Source organism: Parasteatoda tepidariorum, chromosome 4 (genome assembly GCF_043381705.1).
Source record: "Parasteatoda tepidariorum isolate YZ-2023 chromosome 4, CAS_Ptep_4.0, whole genome shotgun sequence".
Classification (NCBI taxonomy): Eukaryota; Metazoa; Arthropoda; class Arachnida; order Araneae; family Theridiidae; genus Parasteatoda; species Parasteatoda tepidariorum.
The window spans coordinates 23,015,775-23,039,776 of NC_092207.1; the positions used below are offsets into that span (position 1 = coordinate 23,015,775).

Genomic DNA, 24,002 nt, shown 5'->3' on the forward strand with positions numbered 1-24,002 from the left:
AAATTTCATTTCTCTATTTAAGAAATTAGCTATTGCATTGATGAATTTTGAATTTTTAACGTAAATTTTATTAAAAAAAGAATTTGAAGTAAAAAATGTTTGTGTTCTTGTAGTAAATATTTTTGTCTTTTTTTCAATAATATATTATCACGAACTAATAAATTAATTTAATCGTCTCTTTTGTATATAAGAATTCTGTGTATAATTTTTGTTAGTGAACTTTTTTCATGCTTTTGCTCATCTGTAAAATTACTAAAACAATTTCAAAATTTAGAAAAGTTCAAACTGGTTTGCTGTAAGCTAAGATTCTATGTAATCATTTATAATTTACAATTGAAATTTTATCAAATTGTTAAATGATGCATTTAAAATCTGCTTAAAAGTTTATTGCTCAAAAATACCAATTTAATATTGTTAAGAGTGATTGTTACTGTTAATTATGAAAATTTAAGCATTGTTGGAAAACTTCATTTGTGTTAATTTTCTGTGTTTTAGTGATTGATTTTTTTATGGAAAAAAAAATGCATTTGTTAATGTTTCTGCTTCATAAAATGTATGCATTTGCATTTAGATTTACATGTAATAAAAACATGTCCTAATGATGAAAGGCTTATTTCTTGCAATACAATGACATTAAACCATAGTTTCCCAACAGGTGCACTAATAACTTTTAAGGGTGCGCTAGCAAGACTATTGGTATTTAAAGTGTGTTAGGCATTTCTAGAGGATTGTTAAATTCATAATTGTTTTAATTTGATATTTAAGTATGATTTGCCTTTTTAGATCAGCATACAGTATTTGTCACTACAGCAGTTATGTTGATTATCAGAGTTTTTCCATGTTGATTATTTATGAGAGTTTTGAGAAAAGGGTTTACCCTTTATCCACCAACCCAAAGAATGTTCCCCACTTTCCAAATAAAGAATTTCCTTAAACAGGGTACGTAGCGTTTTTAAAAAGTGCTTATTCTCGATTTTTAAAAGCCATTAAAGGTGCTTTTTTCATTGGATGTTTTTAAAAAGGGCTTAATTTCCCCTTTAACGAAATGAGATTTTTCCATTGCCATGTTGATTTTCGCTACGAATTTTACAGAAAGACACTGTTCACATTGTTCTATTCAGCGTTTTCTCAATTATTTCGGCGTATCATCAGTCCGTAGCGCATGAAAACGCCATTCGATTTACTCAAGTGCTTAAAAGTATTATTTGAGTGCTTAAAAGGTTTTATTAGCTTATTTAAAAGGCTTATTTTTGTTGAATAATTTGGCTACGCACCCTGTTAAAACTTTTTCTAAAACCACGATTTTCGATCAATCTTTTTTAATTTTTATGGAAATAAAGTTTGGAATATGAGTTTTTCCTCAATTTAATATTTGTTTCAAGTAGCAAAGATATCTCTCCTCCCGGAGTGCCCTAGCTCCTAAAACTAAAATTTTTAAAGATATTTCTCGTTTAATAGTTAATGGTTCCATTTTAAATTTTTACCGAATTAAAATTTAGAATATTACTCTGAATATTTCGATGCTAATGAAAAGTTACATAAAACAAAAATATTTATTAATGTAAAAAATCCCATACCCTTTTCTAATAATAATAATAATATCCTAGGTATACAATAAATATTAACGTGCTTACCTCTAATGGTGTTTTCACGCAATTAATTGTACCGTTAAATGCATAAAGATTTAAAAGTATGCTTGAAATTTTTTTCTTGAATTTTTGGATTGAAATTTCTTTCAAATTCCTTGAATACGTAATGGGTGATAAATGGATTTGTCATTTTGTGAAGCAACTATCAATCCTGCCAGAACATTCATTCTATTCCTTTTTTTGTAACAATGGTAATTGATTGAGCTATTGTTTTTGAAAACGTTGTTGCAGAACTGTTTGTATGAGTTTTATAAAATTCAGAAATTCTAAGAAAAATTAATTATAATTACTTCATACTTTTTATTTTATAAGAAAATAATAAAATAAATCATGTTTTAACTTTTTAATAATTGTTGTATTAAAAATTACTAAACTTATTTGGTGTTTTTTATTTTAAAAAAAATTATCAATAGAGGAAAATTTTGGGAAACTATTTTTTGTTTTCCCTGGATTTTTATAGATCATTCTTTACTTTCCTCATAATGAACAAAGGGAACTCATTTTCATTTAACACAGCGAAGTTGTAAAATTAAATGACGTATTCAGTTTTTCATACATATACCTTTTCACTTTGAATTGCAGCTTAGGGGTTCCATCATCCCATCTCACTCTATTTGTGTCCAGATATTTCGCCTCTCTCCAAATCTTTCCCATTGTTTTTAATTTGTTTACAATCGTCTTGTGCCAAGTATTTTTAGGTTTTTCCCCTTTTTCTATTGCCTAGAGGGTTCCAATCGAAATCTTGTGTTACTTTAAATTTTACGTNATTGAGAATTTTAAAATTATACTTTTAATTTCAGATCACGTAGATTTTATTGTTTATTTAAGTGTCAGTAAAAAATTGTTTTTATAATTTTTGAGCATCACTCTTTCACTCCTAGGAAACAATTCGATTTTTAAAAAAATGATTGAGTGGAGTAAAGATTATTCATAAAAAAACGTGAGCTAAATTGGCGAAATAGTTATGTTTTTCTTATTTTTCAAAAATGTATTACATGTTGTAAAATATGTATAGTCTTTCTTAGCAGAAATTAACTTCTTTATGTACTTTGATTATATTTGAATTCCATAGACTTGATCCAGGTTTTACAATGTGATAAAATCTTATCCGTTTTAAAAAATCTCATTTTTATAGATTTAAAATGACAAGCTTTGAGAAAGGAATTGTTGATGGTCTATAATTTTGGCTGCAAGCATTTTAGCTCATCATCATAATTAAAAGAAGCTTTATAATAGTGTATGTAAGTAATTCGTTGAAATGTTAAGAAGTATTCTGCGGACAGACATATTTATAACTGCAGTAGACTTCTTCACAACGTGGTTACTTTCCGTCTAGTAGAACATCTCGTTTTATGGAACATTCAATGTTGGACGAACGTTAAAATCATTTATAAATAGCCTCCTTTGATGGCGAGTTGGTTCGCACCCATGAACTCTCATCTCTAAGTTTGTATGCTATTTGTTTGTAAATACTGATGTCACATTTTTCAATGGTTATAGCCTGCGACTTCCTTCTTGTAATTCTGAATCTTAATCTAGGCCTACCATTCTTGTGTTGGATGCAGTTTTCTTTCGTTGCATCATGATGGAATCAACGTAGTTATGTTTAGTAACATGGAATATGTAGATTACCTAAAAAATATTTCTGAGGTTTTAAAATATTGATTGATACCTTTAATTCATTGGTACCTATATTACTGTTCCAAAATTTACTATAGTTGCATCAAAATTAATAATCAGAAAAAAATTTAACCTCGAAATTTTAGTGACATCTCTTTTATTATTTGTACACCTTTTAGGGATCATTAATATGCATCATTTACCCATGTGTTGAATACTTATTTCACTATACAATCCAACTTGTTGATTTCCTAAACATATAATCTTAATATAGTATTTTAAGCGTCAGTCTAGAATGGGCATTAAATAATTGGGTTCAAAATAAGATACCGAAAAATTTTTTTTTAAGCGTATGCATGTAATATACAACTATATTTAGAAGAGAAGTTCTGCTATTTTTCACAAATCTTTAATAAATGGGTTTGAATTTAAATCGCTTTTTTCCGTCGTTTTGTACTTTTATTTGTCGAACTTCGGATGACATTTTAAACTTCATTAGCCGAATTATAAATGAGTCATTTTTCTTGTTGGTGAATCAAAATCATCTCGAAAGACGTCTACAACGTAGCCGTCTTTATCCGGATTGTATCCATGATTGATGCTTTCGTAAATGGACGGATTTGGACTTCTTGATGACGTCGAAGCAAAAATAACTGGCTGCATGCTGACTTGCCCTTGGTCTCTTGCAGCGCTGAACACAATCATTCGATATACTTTCGGGAGATATATCCCTAAGAGTATAGCACTAGCTGTTGCAACTAGACCTAAGCAAATCGTGAATTCTTTCCAACGAGGGTTGAGCAAGAAAAACAGCAAACCCCACATCAGCCATGCCAGACAAACTACTATGCTGGTTAAATGCAAGAGGAGACCTTCTTTGTTGTTTCTAAGATTGCGAATGCAAAATGGTGACGTCATTAACCACACGAAACTTAAAAATATTGGATATGATAAATAGCAAATAGTCATTTTAGTATGAATGGAACATCTGATTATAAGACGAGTGGATTCGTTGGAATTCATCAGCCAATAATAACATGCCATCGCTACCTGAACAGCGAAAATGAAGAAAGACAATATAATCTGCAACAGACCACTAATATGGCCGTGGATTCCATCAGTTTCGGAAGCAATGAGCAGGAAACAACGGGCGAGAATAGGAGCAAGCATGCTTACATAAGCTAATCCTATAATAGCTATTCTCTTGGAACAAGATATGGTGTCATTTTGAAGCAGGAATAAAGTTGAACAGCAGAAGGAAAGCATAACAGCAATAAGCACTGTAACGTTTGCAGCTTGATTGCCTTCCTCGAAATCTTCTCTGCATGCTCTTGATATAAGATATGCTCCAGTGAGCAGAGATATTATAATGCCTACGCAGGAAGTTGTTATCAGTACTGTAATCCACGTCTCATACTTCCAGTAATAGATTCTACTGAGTAAATTTTCCAAGTCAGTTGCAAGAGATATGTTCTCAAAGTTTTCGCATATTTCGTGGCAATTCTGCCTGCAGTGGAATTCTGGTATTTTAAACCATCCAGAGCCCGTAAAGTGGAAAACATTGAGTCTTTTTTTATCCCACTCAAGACGATCATTGCTGAAGTGACCAACCTAAAATGTAAAACGTTGTATAAGTTAACATTTTAAATAAGTCGCAGAGAAAAATGGAGAGTAAGAATGTAACGCATGATGTGCGTTACACTCTTCAGAGTCGAAATGTATCGAAGAACGATTATTGAATAATAAAAAAAAAAGGTTATTGGGAAGTATAGTTCCCTCCTACTGCTATACAGGTTTTTCATCATGATTTCACATCAGAAATAAGGAATTGCAATTGGTTCAGAGGTCCCTTTCTTTCAGCTACTCTGATTGGTAAATGGGCTCGCGCGATTTTCAGCAGAAAATTAATGACATTATGTTAAAAGCTTAGAATTTAAATTTAAAAAATTTCTAATCTACTTGAAAAGTGTCTACATTTTTATTGAATACAATAAACAGGCATGTAGCTTAATTAGGTCGTTATGATGAATTAGTATACTCAATTTGACATCAACTTATTCACTAAATGAATTATATAATAAAAGTTTTATATTCTGGGAATTTTAAAATTATAATTATTGCCAAATTTTAACAAAGCGAAGAGATTAGTTATTTATTTTTGTAAATGACAACAAAATAGCCTAACATCAATTCTGGGAATTTTAAAATTATAATTATTGCCGAATTTTTACAAAGCGAAGAGATTAGTTATTTATTTTCGTAAATGACAACAAAATAGCCTAACATCAATTAAATTTTTAAAAACTGATTTTATGGAATTAATTTTTAATAAGAGTTTTAAACTCTTTTTTTTTCAATTACTATTTGAAACTAACAGCTCAGTGAAATTTTTAAACCACCATACATAATGTTTTTATGCTTACGAAAAATTTTTTTTCCCCCAAATGCCCACCTGTGTTAACATTTTTTTTTCAATTCAGGCATTTACAGGGCATATTTGTTGGCCTCTCTTTCAGGGGCACCGTATTAGGTGAGCCAACGTTGCTCCCACAATAAGGACAGATAGTACAGAGAAAGAAAGAACATCCATGCCTTGCCCGGGATTCGAACCCAGAACCTTTCTGATGCAAGGGCAGTTCCCTAACCCCTACATAGGCCGGTCGGCTGCTTACGAAAAAATTAAACTCGGAAATTTGAAGACCAAATCTTTCGCGCACGATATAAATTTTTCGCTGCTCCTACCTTTAAAACTAATCGATACCTATGTCTGTTGGTCAGATAAAAATGTATTTTGTGAAGGTATAAAATTTGACCATAATAACTTAATTTTAAAAATCTATTAATTAGAATTTACCAGATACATCAACACAGCTGCATGGACTTATTTGTTATCAAATTGTATAATTCTTCTGTTGTTTCTTAACTTGCAACAACAAAGCTTTCCTCTTTACTTCTCTAAAAACAAGTTTTCCTTTTTTTAAAAATCCCAGTTTTGGGAATATATATATATTTCTTTTTTAGAATTTATTTTTGTTAAAATTGAGCTTCGTTTTTAGAACAGTCAATTTGCAAAGGAGTTAGAAGAAGTTCTTGACTGTCGATCCAAGATGATTATTTAAAATGGATACCAATGATGATGATTTAGAATAGTAAGTGTAATATTGCATATAATGGGCTATTGGAAATATAATAAATGACGTTACAAATTTTTTAGTAGAGTGCTCTTAGAGAAAAAATACGACGGTTTTCGCACTGGGAATAAAATGTTTTTGTGCATTGCACGATTATGAAGTGGAAATTTCGAAAATTGTAAAATATCTATCAGGACGCAATAGTAAAGGGCAGTTAGATGTAAAAATACCATCTTTTGAAAAAAAGTTGTAGATCAATGTATGTTCTAAGCCCTATATACGATAGATTTGAATAGTATACTAAGATGAGATTAATGTTAAATATTTGCATGAGTGTTTAGGAAATCTTTGTTATTTTCAATGCTATAGCAATGGGCATGATTAAACACAGATAAATAAATATAAGTGTAGCAAAACAATAAAGAAAAAAATTACTAGCAATTCTTTGTGCTTTGAAAATCTACCAATGGCATGCTGAAATGTCCATATTTCAATCGCATAATTTTCTGGTATTCCTCTTGTTTCATTTCTTGCACTGGATTTCTTTCTAGTCGCTTGATTATCCAATTCTTCATCTAGAATTAATATAAGTGAAAAAAATTTCTAAATAATATAGGGTTAGTTATAGTAAATCTAAATTATTCATCTAGTTACAAAGTATTGTTCATTTACTTGTAGTATGCAACGCTCAAAAACGGGTGATAAATTGAAAGAAAGATACATTCTCCGCCAGTGTTTGGTATACACTACAAATGTTCAGTGTGTGTAATTGTAATAATAGCTGAAAACAATTTGGAATGTATTAGGTATAAATTTTTCCCCATCGTTTCAAAGAATGTAATTTTACATGGCAAAATTCAAAATTTGAGCGAAATCGGTTGAATAGTTCTTGGAAAATCGAATTTCAATTATACGACTTCATTAAAAATCGATTTTTTAGGAACTATTGAACCGATTTTGCACAATTTTAGTATTTTGCCATGCAAAATTACATGCTTTAAAATGATGGAAAAAATTGATATTTTGCAATCCAAGTTTTTCCGACTATTATTAAATAAAATAATAAATATTTACTAAAATATTTTTTTGCGTGAAATATTCTTTGGATAAACGAATTTTATAATTGCGGCAAAAACTTTTCAATTCGTTTACAAATTCTTGAGATAAGACGAAATTTTCAAAATTTTAAATTAACATTATGGGATCTATATGGGAAACTATGGATACCATATTTCCCAGATTGTATCTACCCCTATAATTTGGGGGTCTAAAAACCCGAATCAATTGAAAAATGGGTACATTTATTCAGAGAAAGTACATTTTTGTGTCTGATTTCGTAACTTCAAATATCGCCTGCACTTATTAATTAGCATATTTGAGGCCACCTCCTTGAGTCATTTCATTAAGAATAGGTCCTAAAACGTGAAGATCTGACCATTTTATCAAAAGTTATTCAGGATGGTCCATTTTTTTTGGCGTACTGTACTTGTAAATAAACAGCTCATTGAAGCTCGATGAAACATTTGGATAGCCCAGTATATTAAATTTTATTATATAATTATATGGTATTATGGAATAAATTACCTTTCGTTGCATTATTTTGTGTTGCATCAATTATGAGACCCTTTAGAGAATTTTCAATGATGTGCCACAACGAGCCTCGAGTCTGAAACTGGTGACTTTGGCAGCGATTATCATCAAAAAGGGTGTCACTTCCATTTCTCACGCAGTTGTTGGTGTAATCGATGTAACTTTGTACTGGATTCAAACGGCTAATTTTTTCTTGAAACTTGTAATTTGATAAGACCCTGCTATCAACAGTTGGAATATTGATGGGTGTTCTTCTCAACAGTATTACCGGGTGATCTGGGCCAAATATAATCGATAACAATGAATCTGTTGAATCTGAGCCGGCTACAAGCCAGTATTGAATAGAAGAATTCATGGCAATGGATGTCTCATATAGTTTTCGTAGATCGATCCCAGATCCCAAAACCACAGCAACTTGAACGTTTAACGTTGATATTTCTCGAAGCTTTTCTTTTAAATTACTCTCCGATTTGCTACAATAGAAGTGATTAAAGAAACATCAGTATTTTCAACATTTGATTGCAAATAATTTTTAATTTCTTATGCTATTTTATTTACTAAAAATGTAACATATTTTCTTAGATAATGCTCAATCGGGAATTTTTCGAACATGTTTAAAATTTATATATTAACAGTATCGCACGAAAAAAAAAAACCGTTTTGTTGCATTCTGTTTAGCCAACTAAATTTATTTTTATCCGGTAACAAATTGTTCAGGGTGTACTGCTAACTGTAAAAACTTGAAAACAATGTTTTTTGTTGTTTGTTTGACCATTTCAACTGAAATATTTCATCGGGTGACTAAATAATTATTAGTTGCAATTAATTTCTCCCTTAGTCTATATGCTAACGTTGTTGCAAATCGTGATTATTTCATTCTGAAAACTTGTAACGTCCGTGTTGATTGGCAACGCCAATTGGCCGATTAACGGGCATTATAAGTCAAACTTGATAAATTTTTTTATTTTATTTACACCTGTTTGGGTGAACGAGTTGTCAACCCTTAGGGAGCAGGATTTTCGAATTCTACGTCATTTCGCATTTTTTTTTCACTTAACACACCTTATTAAGAATAATAAAAATCTCAACAATTTGTATTATTTTTAATAAGGGGTGTGGGCATCGTCCTTAAATAAATTATTGTAAGAATTTACTGTTTAAATAGAGCTGTCACTTGTACTTCAGTGCTAATGTGTTTTTCTAATTTCATGTGATGCTTGTTTTCACCTTTCACACATTATCACATTTTGTGTGTTAACCTTTTTGATCTCGACATGCATTTTTAAGTTAGCAGTGCCATCTGCTGATGAACTTTGCAACTAGTTTTGATTTTAGATGTGTCCGAAGTCGCTATTATCCTAAGCAGAACGTAGTAAAATGTACGTTCCAATCTCCTTTCGATCTTTAGTACATTATTATTCATTGGCCATCTTTATGATAACTAATATTTTACGAACATCATCAAATAATTAATTATTCATAAAATTGTTCATATTTTATCGAAATGCACTTTGAATAATATTTTGAAATTTCTTAAACTAAAATATAAATTATGTTTGAAAATCAAATTATCTCTGAAAATAAAGAATGTGGATATATGCTGTTAACATAAAAATTTTACGGACTAAACGTTACCTTGAACCTGATTACGAACCTTGAATCAATTGATAAAATAACTGAAGATGCAATGCAAATATTTTTCTTCTGAACTTCTTCCCTGAACTCCAGGTCTAAAACTTTGGTAGAAGAAAACACCGCTACTGACATCCATTTTAAGTCTAAGAGCACTTCTGACAAAGCCTTTAAAACAATACAATAACGAGTATGATTTACTATATCTTAGTTTTACAAGCATAAAATTAAAATAAGTTAGATTCTTTGATTATACTTTGTATTTTATAATATATTCTGAATTGGATTACCACTGAGAAAAAAGATGATTTCGTTCCAATTTAAACTCTAAAATAAAATTGAGGGAAAAATTTTGATAATTTTTTTTCTTCTTCCAAAAAGCATTTTTGATATTTTTTTGACAAAAGTATTTACTATTTAGCATTATTAATCACTTTCATAACATAAAAAGTATCAGGAAAGTAACNGAAAATTATAGCTTAATATTGTTCATGGGTTAAATTTAGTAGGAACAACACAACCTGTGACGTAGGCTATATTACACCCAATTGAGGGAAAACTTTTGATAATTTTTTTTCTTCCAAAAAGCATTTTTGATATTTTTTTGACAAAAGTATTTAATATTTAGCATTATTAATCACTTTCATAACATAAAAAGTATCAGGAAAGTAACAAAAGATATTTTCAAAAGGTTTCTTTCTTTTTTTTATTTTATAATACATTGATGGTGGAAAAAATTCAGCATTGGGTTTGTCGAGTGCTGAAAAAATAAAATAAAATAAAATAAAAACTTTCGATGAATTTTAAGAGTCTTTAAAAATAGGCTCACCTAAGCAAAAACAAAGTGCAGTACAACGAGACAGATTAAGAAAGCAGACGACAATTTTAGAACTTTTAATAAGTTGATTGATTCAGGCGGATATTGTGTGATGTAGTGAACCTGTTATGGGAAAGGATAAGACAGGTTGAGAAATGTGATTGACTACCCGTTAGAGGATTAGAAAATAAAGGAGATTGCTTGAAAAATTTTATAATATTATCACTTAAAACATTTTCCACAGTTTAATTAGTTTTGAGGTCTTACGAATGATAGAATTGAGAATTTACTTAGAAATGATTAAAAGTTTCCTGGTTCTTAAATGAATTTTACTTTTATACTCGGATTTATATTTTATACTGATATGTGTTATTAGTGGTCAAGCATTGGAATCCGTTTCTAGAACTTGAATGATTGATATCAAAATTATGCCAAGCCTGGTGTGTTTTATAAAGGTTAGTACTTAATGTATTTTGTTACAATTCATGTAGTTGATGTATTGGTAAAAGTTTACAATAAAGTGTTCCCTTATTTTGGCAATTTCTTATGTTCATTCAGAAAACAGAGAAAATTACTTAAAAGTGAGACTTGTTAATAATAAGAAATCACGATAAAAATAATAGAAAAATGGACGATTTCATGCAACCAATCCAAGGTATCATACACTAACCTACACATTTTACTGTTCTGTTATTAAATCAATAGAATTGATTATAGTTGTTAAGGGCGTTTCTCTGTTTTGTATGCGAACATAAAATCGCTAAAATAAGAGGATACTTTTAATTGTAAATTTTTACTCAAGGCTTAAACTTTTGACTGCTTTCTTGACTAAATATTCAGAACCACTTTTTTTCCAGATAGTGGTTTCGTTTATTTTCAGAGGAAAAAATTGACATTCTTTAAAAAAAAAAGTTTGCTTATTCAGAAAAAAATAAATTGTGCTCCTGATATTTGTTTTTGTTCCTTAAAATATTATCTATACTAATTAATCTCAACGCATCTCATGAATTCTCTTCTAGCTATTAAGATTGCATCCTAGTTCTTGAAAATGCGATCATAAGATCTAAAGTTACTCCGAGTAGCTCGTTTCTTGCTCAACTGTACCTTATAATGAGAAAAGCTTAATATATTGATTCAGGACGTATCTTCGAAATTTCTGTAAAAACAAATTATTTCAAAATTTGATAAAATAGTACCTATTACTTATTATTTTTGCTTTTTAACATTTACTTCAAATTTTATTTTTTAATATTTTAAAATAATTTCTTACTGTTTTTTTTATTAAACAAAAACAAATTTCAAATTAAATTTTTTAAACGTTTTTAGAGTAATTTTAAAATTATTTTCATTCCAACAATCTTATCTTCCATGTTAGGAATAATGACTGAGATGTTTTTTTATGTAATTTGATCCAGTAGCAATATTTCTTGCGAACTTATTTTACAATCGCATTACGTATTCTGTAACTTCTTGTAAAAGTGTTCTGTACTTACTATTTATTAGATCTGAGAAGAAAATTTATACTGACTTCTAATTCCCTGGCAAGTTTTTTACTACTTGTTAGTTTTTGTAACAGAGAGAAAAATAAATCCCGTAGTTCCCTGTAAAAGTATTTCACTGCTTATGAGCTCGTAACGCTGTGAAAACAATAGATAACCTGTCATTCCATGCAAACAAAATTCATTGCTGCATTCTACTAGCTTTCGAAGTTGGGAAGAAAATACATATCCTGTAATTATTTGCAAAACATAAATCTTTGCTAACATTGGTAGCACAAAAGGAAATAATGTCTTTTTTTAAGTTAATTGTTTGAAATCAAGATATGCCCTCCCTAGTCAAGGGGAGAACGAAGCTGACAGCTGACGAAAAATAGTATTATGAAATTTTTTTTTTTAATATTATTTTTTACAACTAAGTACCAAGCGAAATACTTTTAAGTGAAAATATTTGCTTTAAGTGAAAATATTTCAGTTTTTAAATACGTAATTTTAGACTGAATTTTAAACATTATAAAAAAAAAAAACTTGCAGACTTTTTGTTTTATTCAGTAATTTGTTCAGTTTCCCTGATATCAGTATTATATAATATTAGTCTAACATTAGCCTAAATATTGAAAGATTATCAATTTTACAATACGCCCCCCAAATATTGTACGTAGGATTATGAGATGACCAGGGGCGGATCCAGAAATGTTTCCTGGAGGGGGTCATATACTCTGATCCTCCCCACACACATACACACACAATAAATTTTTTTTATAAAAAAAAAGAATTTAAATATTTTTTTTGAAAAAAAGAAGAAAAAAAACTGAGGTTTTTAATGCTAGTCTTCTCATTTATTTTTTTCATAATGAACAATAGAACATTACATAAATAATTCAAGTATTCAAAATCTTTAAATAATAAATGTAATGCGTTTTTCAGAAACTTTGGTAAATGTGTCAATGATTTTTTCAACAATTTCTCGATGAATGTTTAATAATGCGTGCGAGTCCATTAAAATTCTCAATAACATATCGATTGATGGGTACAAATCGATGTCACAGGCATTAATAATCTTGGAAAGGGCACTTCAAGTCCTGCTTTTTCTTCACGCTGCCATTTTGCAAAAAAAAAAAAAAAAAANAAAAAAAAAAAAAAAAAAAAAAAAAAAAAAAAAAAAAAAAAAATCGATTTTTCCGACCTATGTTTATCCCCCTTTAGATAATTTTTAAATATTTATTTCTTTTGTAACCTATTAAAAAGAATTATTATTTTTATTTATTTATTTTCAATTTGGGGGAGGGGGTCATGACCCCTATGACCTAAGATCTGAATGTTTTGCAGCAAAAATTATCCCACACGGTCCCGACGTATCCCATGAAAATTGTAGACTGAAATACTCACTTTGATTTCTTCTTTCAACGACGTGATTTGCAATGGAAAGTAAGATATCTTCATGGCTTCTAACAAAATTTGCATATTTCTTTGCAACGTTGTATTAAGTGGACCAATCACACCTAATGAAAAAAAAAATCCTTAATGAGTAAAAATCATAAGATTTTCATAATCTGATGGGAAAAAAAAATCATAATACCAGTATATTGAAGAGCTCCGCATTCTTCATGCACAGAGTGAGATGATTTCAAAGCCTGCATGAGATTTAGCAAAGCAACAGAAGTCTTTAAACAAGTGTCATATACCTCAAAACCTAAATTAAAATATTTTAAACATTATAAATATATGCATCTGAAAACGGATTCGATCACAAATTTATTAAAAAATATCTCAGGATAATGAGCATACTTTTGTATCAAGTTCTATAGCGAATAGGCATGTCACTGAATGCGTAAACATCACTGAATACAAATAAAATAAAATAAAGATAAGACGTGTGACTTCCCAATATAATTACTAAATGATATTCGGGGATAGGCGAGAAGGGGATAGAAACGTTTCGTTGCATAATAAACACTATTATTGTAAAAACAATTGCTTTCTCTTTATATGCAGAAAATAAAAAAATGATGTGCAGAGATGCCTCATCTTAATGAAAATAGGGCATACTTTGTGCTATGTATGAAATAAACTAAGCAGCGAGAATAAAGTACAAATAATGGCACAAGAACTCTTGTTTGGTTCTAGAAACAAGAATCTATAAGTAGGGGTAAATTAAGAATGAGACGTCATAGATTTTGAGAGGATTTGCTGGCGTAAAGTAGAAGGGAGCATGTCCAAGAACGGCATTCTTCAAGGATAACAAGAGGGATTTCTGAGGTAAGAGGGGAAGTCATGTGAAGCTAACTCATCATATGTTACAGCTCTACTATAGCAGAGGGGTTATTTTAATTCATTTTTTTTACTTGGAAAATTCTTTTGATTTGATTTCTTTTATCACAGCTTCAATTGTTTTAAAATTTAAATCTTAATTTGAAATATAATCTTATTTTTTAAACCAGGGTGTTATAAATTTTTCAAATAGGATTTCAAAATTACATTCAATATTTTTCAAATCGTATTTTTCAATTTATATTTATTTATTTTCGTACAGTACATAAGTGGTAAGGATTATATGGTGGAGAACTAGCAGTGATGAGTTCGATCCTGGAAGTCGTCAAAACTACAAAACAACTGATTTGTACTCGCAGCAAGGTGCACCTGTCATGACTAAAAGTCCTTGTGGTGTGGAAGTTTGGAGAGAGGGGTGCCGGCTCAAATGCTGTCCTCGTCGTCAGACCGGGGGAAATCACGAGGCATTCCTGCCATGTCTTCTAAAAGATAGAGTCCTAAAATGTGACTAGCTTGTTTGACCAGGGTTGCGTGATGTGTGTGAACCGAGTCAACGCAGATTAAACGAGCAAATTTTTTATTTTATCTTGCATGCAATGCTTATACGAGGCCAATGACATCTGTCTTAATTTTATAAAAATTATAATTCTAATTTTGAAAATAATTCATTTAAAAATAATTCATTTAAAAATAATTCATTTAAAAATAATTCATTTAAAAATATTAAATTTATAATTTAAAAAAGATACAAAAATTCAAATCCGAAAATTTTCTGCGACCGAAAAAAATAAAGAAAGATAAAGAGAGAGAGTTTTAAATGAAAGATTCCCTATAATGGACTCGCCTTCTCTTCATCATCCACGCCAACAAATCCTCTCAAATCCGCAGCGTCGTATTCTTAATATGCCATTTCTCAGTGTCTATACATAGAACAAAAGATTTTTCTGTTATTCTGCATAGTTACATTTAGAGGAAAAATCTTGTTTATAGAACTGAAACAAGAGTATGTCCATTTTTGTACTATTATTTGTGTTTTACTCATGATATGAGTAAGGCTAAAGCTGATATAAAGCTAAATCACCACTCTCTTAAAGTTTGAAAGAAATTGTATTGTAACTACCGCGAAAAGTGCTTTGTAGTTTAAAGAAAAATGCTTAAAGACATAGATGCTCACTGTAGGATGGTTGGTTAGTAACTCAGAAATCTGAATCCTCACTCCTCAATCAACTATAATCATTGTAGAAAAAGGCGTATGTAGGAAGCATTAAACAATTTATTACTTTAACGTTTCCTTTTAGTGCTTCAACAATACTGTACACGCATTTTTAAAATAAATAATTGTTTAAGCAACCAGCTTTCGATCACTCAAAACATTCGAATCTGACTTTTCAGATCATGCTTTTCATAAATTAGTTTTCTTCTGTTTTAATTAGTGGCGCTAGGCTTTATTTTTAAACATTTAATATTTTATCTTTGAGGGTTTTTAGAGTGATTGGTTGATAAATTTTAATACTTTTTTGAATGAAAAAAAAACGCTTTTTAAAAGTAAAGAAAAATTTATAAAAATGATCTTAACATCAGTATTTACCTATCTCAGAAGCATTTAAGTCCGATAATACCAGTTGATTTTCAAATTGTCCGATAGCCATCATCACTTGTTCCACGCCCCCTGGTATTAACAACTCGCAATTTTCTCCTTCGTGAACATCAAAGAATCCGATGAATCGCAAATCTGTATCTTTCCCTCTCTTCTCTACTAATGGCTGCGGCAGAGCATCATCGTCCATGCAAATCTCAGCAGTAGTTTTATTAAATGCAGTTACTAATTTTATTAGAAAAATGAAACATACAAAACTCCTCATGTTGTGATTCTGTAAAATCAGAAGAAAAAAGATACATGCATTTAAAATATAAAGTAATCCATAATTACGTGTAAAAACACTTCTTTTTAAGACTAAAAAGTTATTCTTTAAAACCTATTAAAGTTTTAAATTTGAGAATTATTTGATGTGATATATTTAATTTAAAACACGAAGTTTTTAGAGTTTTTTTGTTGCATTAAAAAAATTTTTGTGTTTAAAGTATTGAGCATATCTATTCACCGACTTTATATAAGGCTGCTTTCAATTGAAAAAAGAAGCTTTTCTTAAAAAAATTATCTATTTTAAACTGATTGTCTACACTAAACCATCATTAACTACGTGTGCCAAAAATGGTTGTCAGTTTGATAAATCAATTAAAGAATAATGAAAGGGAATAAGTTTGATACTTCTCTTCTCATTGGTACGACAGCCCAGGATGGGCCTTGGCCTTCTCAACAAACCTATGATACAAGTTTGATACTGCCTTGGACAAAAATGTTTTTTTCATCAAGTTTCAAAATTCTTTACTAATTTTAACATCAAAAAAGCGTTGCCTAGGAAAATTATGAAACGTTTTCTGCTTCTTGTCAGACCATTCCAACTGTGGAAGTGCTTTTTTAAATTTTAACATCAGAATTAGACTACACAAGATATTTGCTAAAAATTGAGGTAATTTCGGAATTTTTTTTAATACCTTTTCTCAGTTAGCACTGCTATCTATTGGCTAGTTTGGTAACCGATTTTGAGACTTGGTAGGTACTGGTTTCATAAGCAGGACGCAGCAAACTGAACACTTTTGTCACCTTCTGTTTAAGTAATCTTTTATATAATTTTAAATTTTTTGACCACCTTTTATCAATTAATCTTGAAATTAAATGGCAGTTCTCCAAAAGCATAGAAAACTTTAAGTTACGAAATATGGGATTAATAGATTCTAAACAATTCCAGAATATGCTTCGATAATCAATAAAGTCTATGAAATATGTAAAATGTTTAGCTTATTTTTTGGGTAACTATACATGAAAATTTAATATCAGAATAGTATAAATATTTCAATTAAAATTAGAAGTATTTGAAGTATTTTTATTGTTTAACTTATTATAAAAATGTTGTTTTTTTTTTTTTCATTTTTTAAATACAGTCCTAAGATATTACCTCTATATTTGTAACGCACTTCACCAGCTGGAGAGTTGTTATTCTCGTAATATAATATATTCACCTTATTTGGAATAAATCCAAAATGGAACGTATTACATAGAATATTTTCTTATGCTAATAATAGCAGTGGATTCTAAGCACATTCTTTAACAGAAATAGAGAAAAAATCTATGTCAAACCCTGGTAACATAGTGCAAAAATAAGGTCACAAAATACTTTGTATTCAATGCAAGATTTAATATGACAGTGTTTGTATTCTGTAAGTTTTTAGGATAAAAAGAAAATGCAAAACGACTTGAGCATTTATCAGATTTTAATAATCCCTCATAATGTAGGTAAGACATTTGTATAAAAAAATATATTTGTTGACAAAAGAATAGAAATGCGTGATAAAATGTAATTAAATATTTTCTAAATTAAAGATGTTCAAAGTTAGTGTTCAATTCAAGAATTTAGAATTATTTGAATTTAAATTAGAAATTTAACAAATAGACATATAATAATAGTTTATCTTTCAAACAATAGTTAAAGATAATTTTCGACCTAAATCTCTGTCAATTTGTTCAATTATTATTAAAAAGAACATGACACCAATTTGATTTTCGAAATTTATTGTATAAACGTAATAATAGTATGTCCCAATTAAATAAAACCACCTTGATTTCGCCATAACTGGGGGCAAAGGAAACCAATGAGAATCAAATATTTATATTTAGAAAGTCTATTAACAAGTGTTTTTAGACACATATTTACAAGGTACAACTCATTTTCTGACCCACCTGAACAGGATAGAAAAATCGAACAAGTAAATAATGAGGAAAGTGTCCCGTCGAACGAAATGCAGCCACTTCTAATTATGGATAATATTTCCGAAATGTTTATTAAAATAAACTTGAAATAAATGCGTACCATTTACTAAACCCTGAAAGGCATTATCATTAATATTAATCCATGTTTCAATGATGGTAACCTTCAGTTCTGCCACCAACTGAAACTGCTACTTTTTGGAATATACAGTCCTACTGATGATATCCCTGCGTTTTCTTTGGGATATAGTTCAGGTAAAAGGGCAAGCCATTCATGACACGCACTCTATTATCCAAAAACCAGCACTATGGAGATTTTGCAACGTAAATAGATTCGTGATTTTGCTAGATAATCCGAATTGGGCCATCAATTATCCCTGCAAAAGGCACTAAACGGATTTCCAGAAATTCGTGATTATCGGCAGTTTTCACAGTCTGGGAGAACGGCTAGGTTAAGTTTAATACTACAGCTGGAGGCCTTACTACACATTTAACGAACCTCCACCTTAAAGTATAAGGAATAATATATTTTTTTCCCTTCTCCATACTATTATAATAGCACACATAGCAGTCTGTGCCATCGTAATTCTTTTATTTTCTAAAATGCTTCGCTTTTGGTTATCTTTCAACATGGGCTACTGTACCCAAGAAAACGTGAAGGGATATCCTCACTAACGCTGTATATACAAAAAAGAAGCATTTTTATTTTTGTTGTTGTAGTTAATTTACGTCGCACTAGAGCTGCACAATGGGCTATTGGTGACGGTCTGGGAAACATCTTTGAGGATGATCCGAAGACATCTCAATTTTGATCCTCTGCGGAGGGGATGGCGCCCCCGCTTCGGTAGCCCGACGACCTGCACGCGAAGTCGAGCACTTTACGGTAGAACAGTTTAACGAGGACCAATACCGCACACCCTCGGTCCCTACGCAGACTGATCCAAGAGGTCACCCACCCGCACACTGATCGCAGCCAGTGATGCTTGAGGTGATCTACTGGGAACCGTGTCTTAACGATCAGTCCACAGAGGGACTTTAGTTTGTGATAGAATTGAAGAGTGCGATAATCGAAATTTGACGTTATACTGATGTCATTTTCTTCCTTGGATTGGTAAATGGTATGCAATATTGCATAATTTAAGTCATATAAAAAAAATAGCGGATATTTTGGCTATAGTCAAAAGTGACTTTATCTCGGCAAAGCCCTCCCCCCCCCCTCTTTTTTTTTTTTACTTATTCGATGTTTTATTCTGTCCAGGTGGAGTTAAAAGTATGGAAAAGATTTTCTCAACCTAAAAGTTTGGTTCTCATTGGTTTTGTTTGCAAGGCGCAAAATAACAAGGTTTTATTTGAGTAGTTATCATTATTCGTAAAAAAAAAATCAATGCGTAACAACGATTTACAAAATAAAAATAATTAATTTTTATTCATAAATGGCTGAATAATAAAAACGAATGTTTCTCGAAACGCGTTTTATTTAAATCTCCTGGATTTTTGTTACAACCACCCATAACTTGTAATTTTAAAATCCTTGTCTAAAATTAAGTTGGATATTATGGTGATCAAGGCTTTCAAATTTATAATTTAGCGTGGAAAAACTACTCAACGAGGAATCACTACAGAGAAAAACGAGACCAAAAATATCAAAACATGTTTGATTGCTGGAGGAAACAGAGACCGGTTGAAAGGTGATTATTAGAAATACTTACAAATTTCTTCAGGAAACGTTCTGATGTTTTTCATTCCGTCTTCCTTCACTACTTTCACTCCAGACTTCGGCAGAATTTTTTTCTCAAATATTAATTTGTGACTCTCTAAGTGCATATATTTTAAACTTTAATTTTGACAAAGATTTTAAATTATTTTAAAAGGATTTAAGAATATCATCAATTGCTTTGATAACGACAATGCCGATTTAATAACATGTATACACATTTAGACGGTTCTAAATAAATGGTTAACATTAGAAAAATTTTATTGCAATTTTTTTTTACAACAGTCAAAATATTGCAGTGTAAAAATTTGTAACTTAAAATGTCTAAATATATATCTTGTTTTATTCAGAAAAATGTAAATATGATATTTATTTGAAAATTAGGAACTTACTACACACCTTTTTCCCCAAAAATAAATAAATAAACAAAAAATATTAAAAAAAAAATAAAATTTAATTCTAACAATAAAATGCTTTTAAGAATTTTGTCATGGATATTTTAAGTTATTTAAAGCAGAGGATAATTAACGCTATTATTTTTAAAACAAAAAATTTTGTTTTTAACAGTAATTGCATGTTGGCGGTGGTGAAACGTTAGTCAGACTAATTTTTTTCTCTCAGTTTTTACTTGTTGAACGAGTACAATTTATAAAAGCAAATTCTAGATATATTGATTTAAATATTAACTAAAAAAAACTTCATTTCGCGATTGATTCATAAAATCTGATTTCGATTGAAATTCCAAATAAAAATTCTGGAAATTTCTAATCAAAAGTTCAAGTAGACATCGAATATTTATATAAACAAACAACTATCTAAATTAATTTCGGATCGACCGGATGACGTTGTGTGAACAAACATACAACAGTTTGCTATAAATTTATGTCTTCTAAATTTGCGTGAAATTTTTGTTAATATGTAAAAAAAGAAATTATTAAATCTACTTACTTAAATCCCAAGAGAATTTCAATTTATTATTTAAATAAACAGTTATCCAAATATGACTTGGGTGTCTTAAGATATTCAAACCGGATTACTCGTTTCATGAAACATCTTAAATTATGGCCGTGATAATAAACATCGCTGCCGGTTGGTCATTTCAGAAGTTATGGTAACTATTTTTCCCCGCACGCTATGGAGATATCGGAAAACAAAGATATATGCTCCACCTTCTTAGACCTTTACCTACAAAATTTTTCTATTCTATATTCGAATAAAAAAAGAACATCATCCTTAGTTTTGCATTCAAGAACCGCACTTTAAGTTGCTATAGCAACGAAGTCACAACAAAGCCTTTATTTTTTAATGATAACCTCCAGGAAGGGAATAACTCAGTCCTCCCTCTTATTTTAATTGAAAAGATGTTTGACATTTTAACTGACCGCAACAATTATAAATGCCAGGTTATGCATAATTAGAAAATGAACAAGGGAAAAAAAAATCAATGTTAAGGGGGAGGAATGGTAGCTCTTAAAGAGCAGTATTAGTTGCTGATTGTTGCTCGAACAAGTGTTTCTAGAGGTAGCACATAAGGAATAAAACGGATAGGGTGCTTAAAGGTTTTATTTTCAACTGCTAGTACTAACTTTATATCGTAGCTCAGTATTACGACAAAGGTTTCTTGAGTGATAAAAAAAATTAACCTTTGATTTAGTAAGTCAAGCGACTCGCCGCAAATTGGTTCAAATAAAATTTATTGTACGGAATACTTGATCTCTCTTTACATTTTTAATTTGAAAAAAAAAAAAAAATGCTTTGGTACGAATGTTAATTATTACGTATTATTAAATTTTTTTCATTTCAATTTCAGCATTTTTCTACATATGTTTCTTTATTTATTATTAAAAATTAAAGGTTTTCTCACACTTTATTATTCACATCCGGCATTTGGCTCTATTTATGGATTTAAATATGCAAAAATTAACATTTTGAGTTTTCCCCTTTACTAGGCGTGCAAACGATATTATTCCCTCACTTTTTAATGGACTAAATGTAATTACTAACGTTTCTTCTTTTGCTTGTGACTTAAGAGTTCATCCGGCTTGTTTGCAATATTTTCCGTACCCTTTGACAGCAAGACACTTCAATTTTGGATTATTCTGCTTTTTGCTCTTCATACAATGATTACTTAATAAAAACGTTTATTTTTCCTGATCGATTAGTGTGATAGTATAGTACAGTTGTTGCAAATAAATGTTCCAAATTAATTTTGAAAAATAAATTGCGAACTAAAATGTTAAAAAAAAAACATTAAAAAAAAATAATAAAATAAAATATATGGAGGGAAATCAACATCTAGTTCGAACGCTGTTCTCAATATTCTAACTTAGTACGACTAAAATTTATCATAACATATTTTTTAAACATTATCTATTTCTAACTACAGTCGGACTTCTATTGAACAAACTTCCATTTTGCGATTGTTTTCGAGGAACCAAGAACACTTTCGAAATTTCTTCCTAAAATAACTTCCAAATAGCGAAGTGAATTTTCTATTTAACGAACTTTCCTTTCAGATCTACTTTCTTATTTCTCAAAATATTTCAAACATGTAAACGCATTTTATAGGGGAAATGACCTTTTTTCATGGACACTTAACTTTCAGAGAAAGCAGTAAAATCCCTTTACCTTTTTTGTTTGCATTTCAAACGATGACAAAATTAATGGATTTTATCAGTAGACAATTAAACTTAAGAACGCATGTGGTAATGTAAGTTTAAAATTACTTTCATAATACATGCAGCTATAGTTTTATACACAAATTTTTTTAGTTCAAAATGTATATAGTACGATAGTGTAACTCTGGATAATGTTTTGCTCTAGTCTTGCTTTCCATGCAGACTTCTTTCATGGTTAAGATTTATAAAATAAATAGTTGATACTAGTTTACAAGACAAAGGTGTATCAAATACTATTTTAATTATGTCTAGTGTTAATGAATTTAAAACCTGTTTTCTGTTGTTTAAATATTTCAAAGGGTGATTTTCGATTTAACGAATTTTCCATATAACGAAGTTGTTATTGGGATTTAGCTACATCGTTAAATAGAGGTCCGACTGTATATATAAAAACCTAATGAAGGTGTTGCGGTTTTCCATTACTGTCAGTACATTTTTTGTTGGTCAGAAAACCACATTGTGGTGTTACGGATACAAATATTTAAATTGTTACAGAGTTAATTAGTTGTTAAGCAGTAATCTCACAAACTAACTAAATGTGAAAAAAACATTTGAAATGAAAGAAAACGCCCTCTATAAAATGCGCAGTAGGAAAAAAGGATAGTAAAAGTAGATTACGTAACAGATTAATATAATGCTCAACTGGGGCTGCTCAGTCAAGATTAATTACAATGAATTAAAGAGGGCCGGGATAGCCTGGTCGGTAGGGCGCTGGGCCCATATCCAAGAGGTCGTGGGTTGGATCCTCGCCGGCCGAAGACTCCCCGTGTAGTCAATGGTGACTGATGCACGTTAAATCTGTCGAGTCTCAAAGTCCTCCATGTTCCCACAACAAATCAATACCTCTGGGGGTACTGATCCAGGAGTTTCCTTGTCTTCTGGATTGGTTCAAAATTACAAGGCTACGGAGTTGAACGTAAGTAGTCGTAAACCCATNTTTATGAGTAGCAATTAAACTTAAGAACGCATGTGGTAATGTATGTTTAAAATTACTTTTATAATACATGCAGCTATAGTTTTATACACAAATTTTTTTAGTTCAAAATGTATACAGCACGATAGTGTAACTCTGGATATAAATAGTAGATACTAGTTTACAAGACAAAGGTGTATCAAATGCTATTTTAATTATGTCTAGTGTTAATGAATTTAAAACCTGTTTTCTGTTGTTTAAGTATTTCAAAGGGTGATTTTTGATTTAACGAATTATCCATATAACGAACTTAGTATTGGGATTTAGCTATATCGTTAAATAGAGGTCCGACTGTATAGATAAAAACCTAATGATGGTGTTGCGGTTTTCCATTACTGTCTGTAAATTTTTGTTGGTCAGAAAACCACATTGTGGTGTTACGGATATAAATATTTAAATTGTTACAGAGTTAATTATTTGTTTAGGCAATTGGCATATTAACATGGTGAATAAATTAAAGACGAAGAATATGTAATTAGTAAGCGAGTCCTATGTAATAATTTAATTAAAAGTTTGTGGCTTCTGAAATAATCAAATAATAAATCTGGTATAGTACTGACAGTTCGACCTGTTGGTTATTGCGGATTTTCTACTTCTCATTTGTA

The 24,002-nt window shown here is 30.2% G+C and overlaps 1 protein-coding gene across 3 annotated transcripts; it reads right to left on the minus strand.

Annotated features, from left to right (window-relative positions):
• Positions 1-3,409: 3,409 nt before the first annotated feature.
• Positions 3,410-21,029, minus strand: LOC107438261 (bride of sevenless). Of its 3 annotated transcripts, none has more exons than XM_043046154.2 (8): positions 20,695-21,029; positions 15,795-16,077; positions 13,515-13,628; positions 13,325-13,437; positions 9,645-9,790; positions 7,985-8,463; positions 6,836-6,975; positions 3,410-4,880 (listed from the first exon to the last, which is right to left on the minus strand). In XM_043046154.2, the coding sequence occupies exons 2-8, from the start codon at positions 16,066-16,068 to the stop codon at positions 3,774-3,776; spliced, it is 2,373 nt and encodes a 790-aa protein (XP_042902088.1). In that variant the 5' UTR covers positions 16,069-16,077; positions 20,695-21,029; the 3' UTR covers positions 3,410-3,773. The 3 variants fall into 3 exon arrangements, with proteins under 3 accessions (XP_042902088.1, XP_042902087.1, XP_071035624.1); XM_043046153.2 differs by having other exon boundaries at positions 9,633-9,790; positions 20,695-20,825; XM_071179523.1 differs by lacking the exon at positions 20,695-21,029 and adding an exon at positions 17,224-17,271 and having other exon boundaries at positions 9,633-9,790.
• Positions 21,030-24,002: the final 2,973 nt, after the last annotated feature.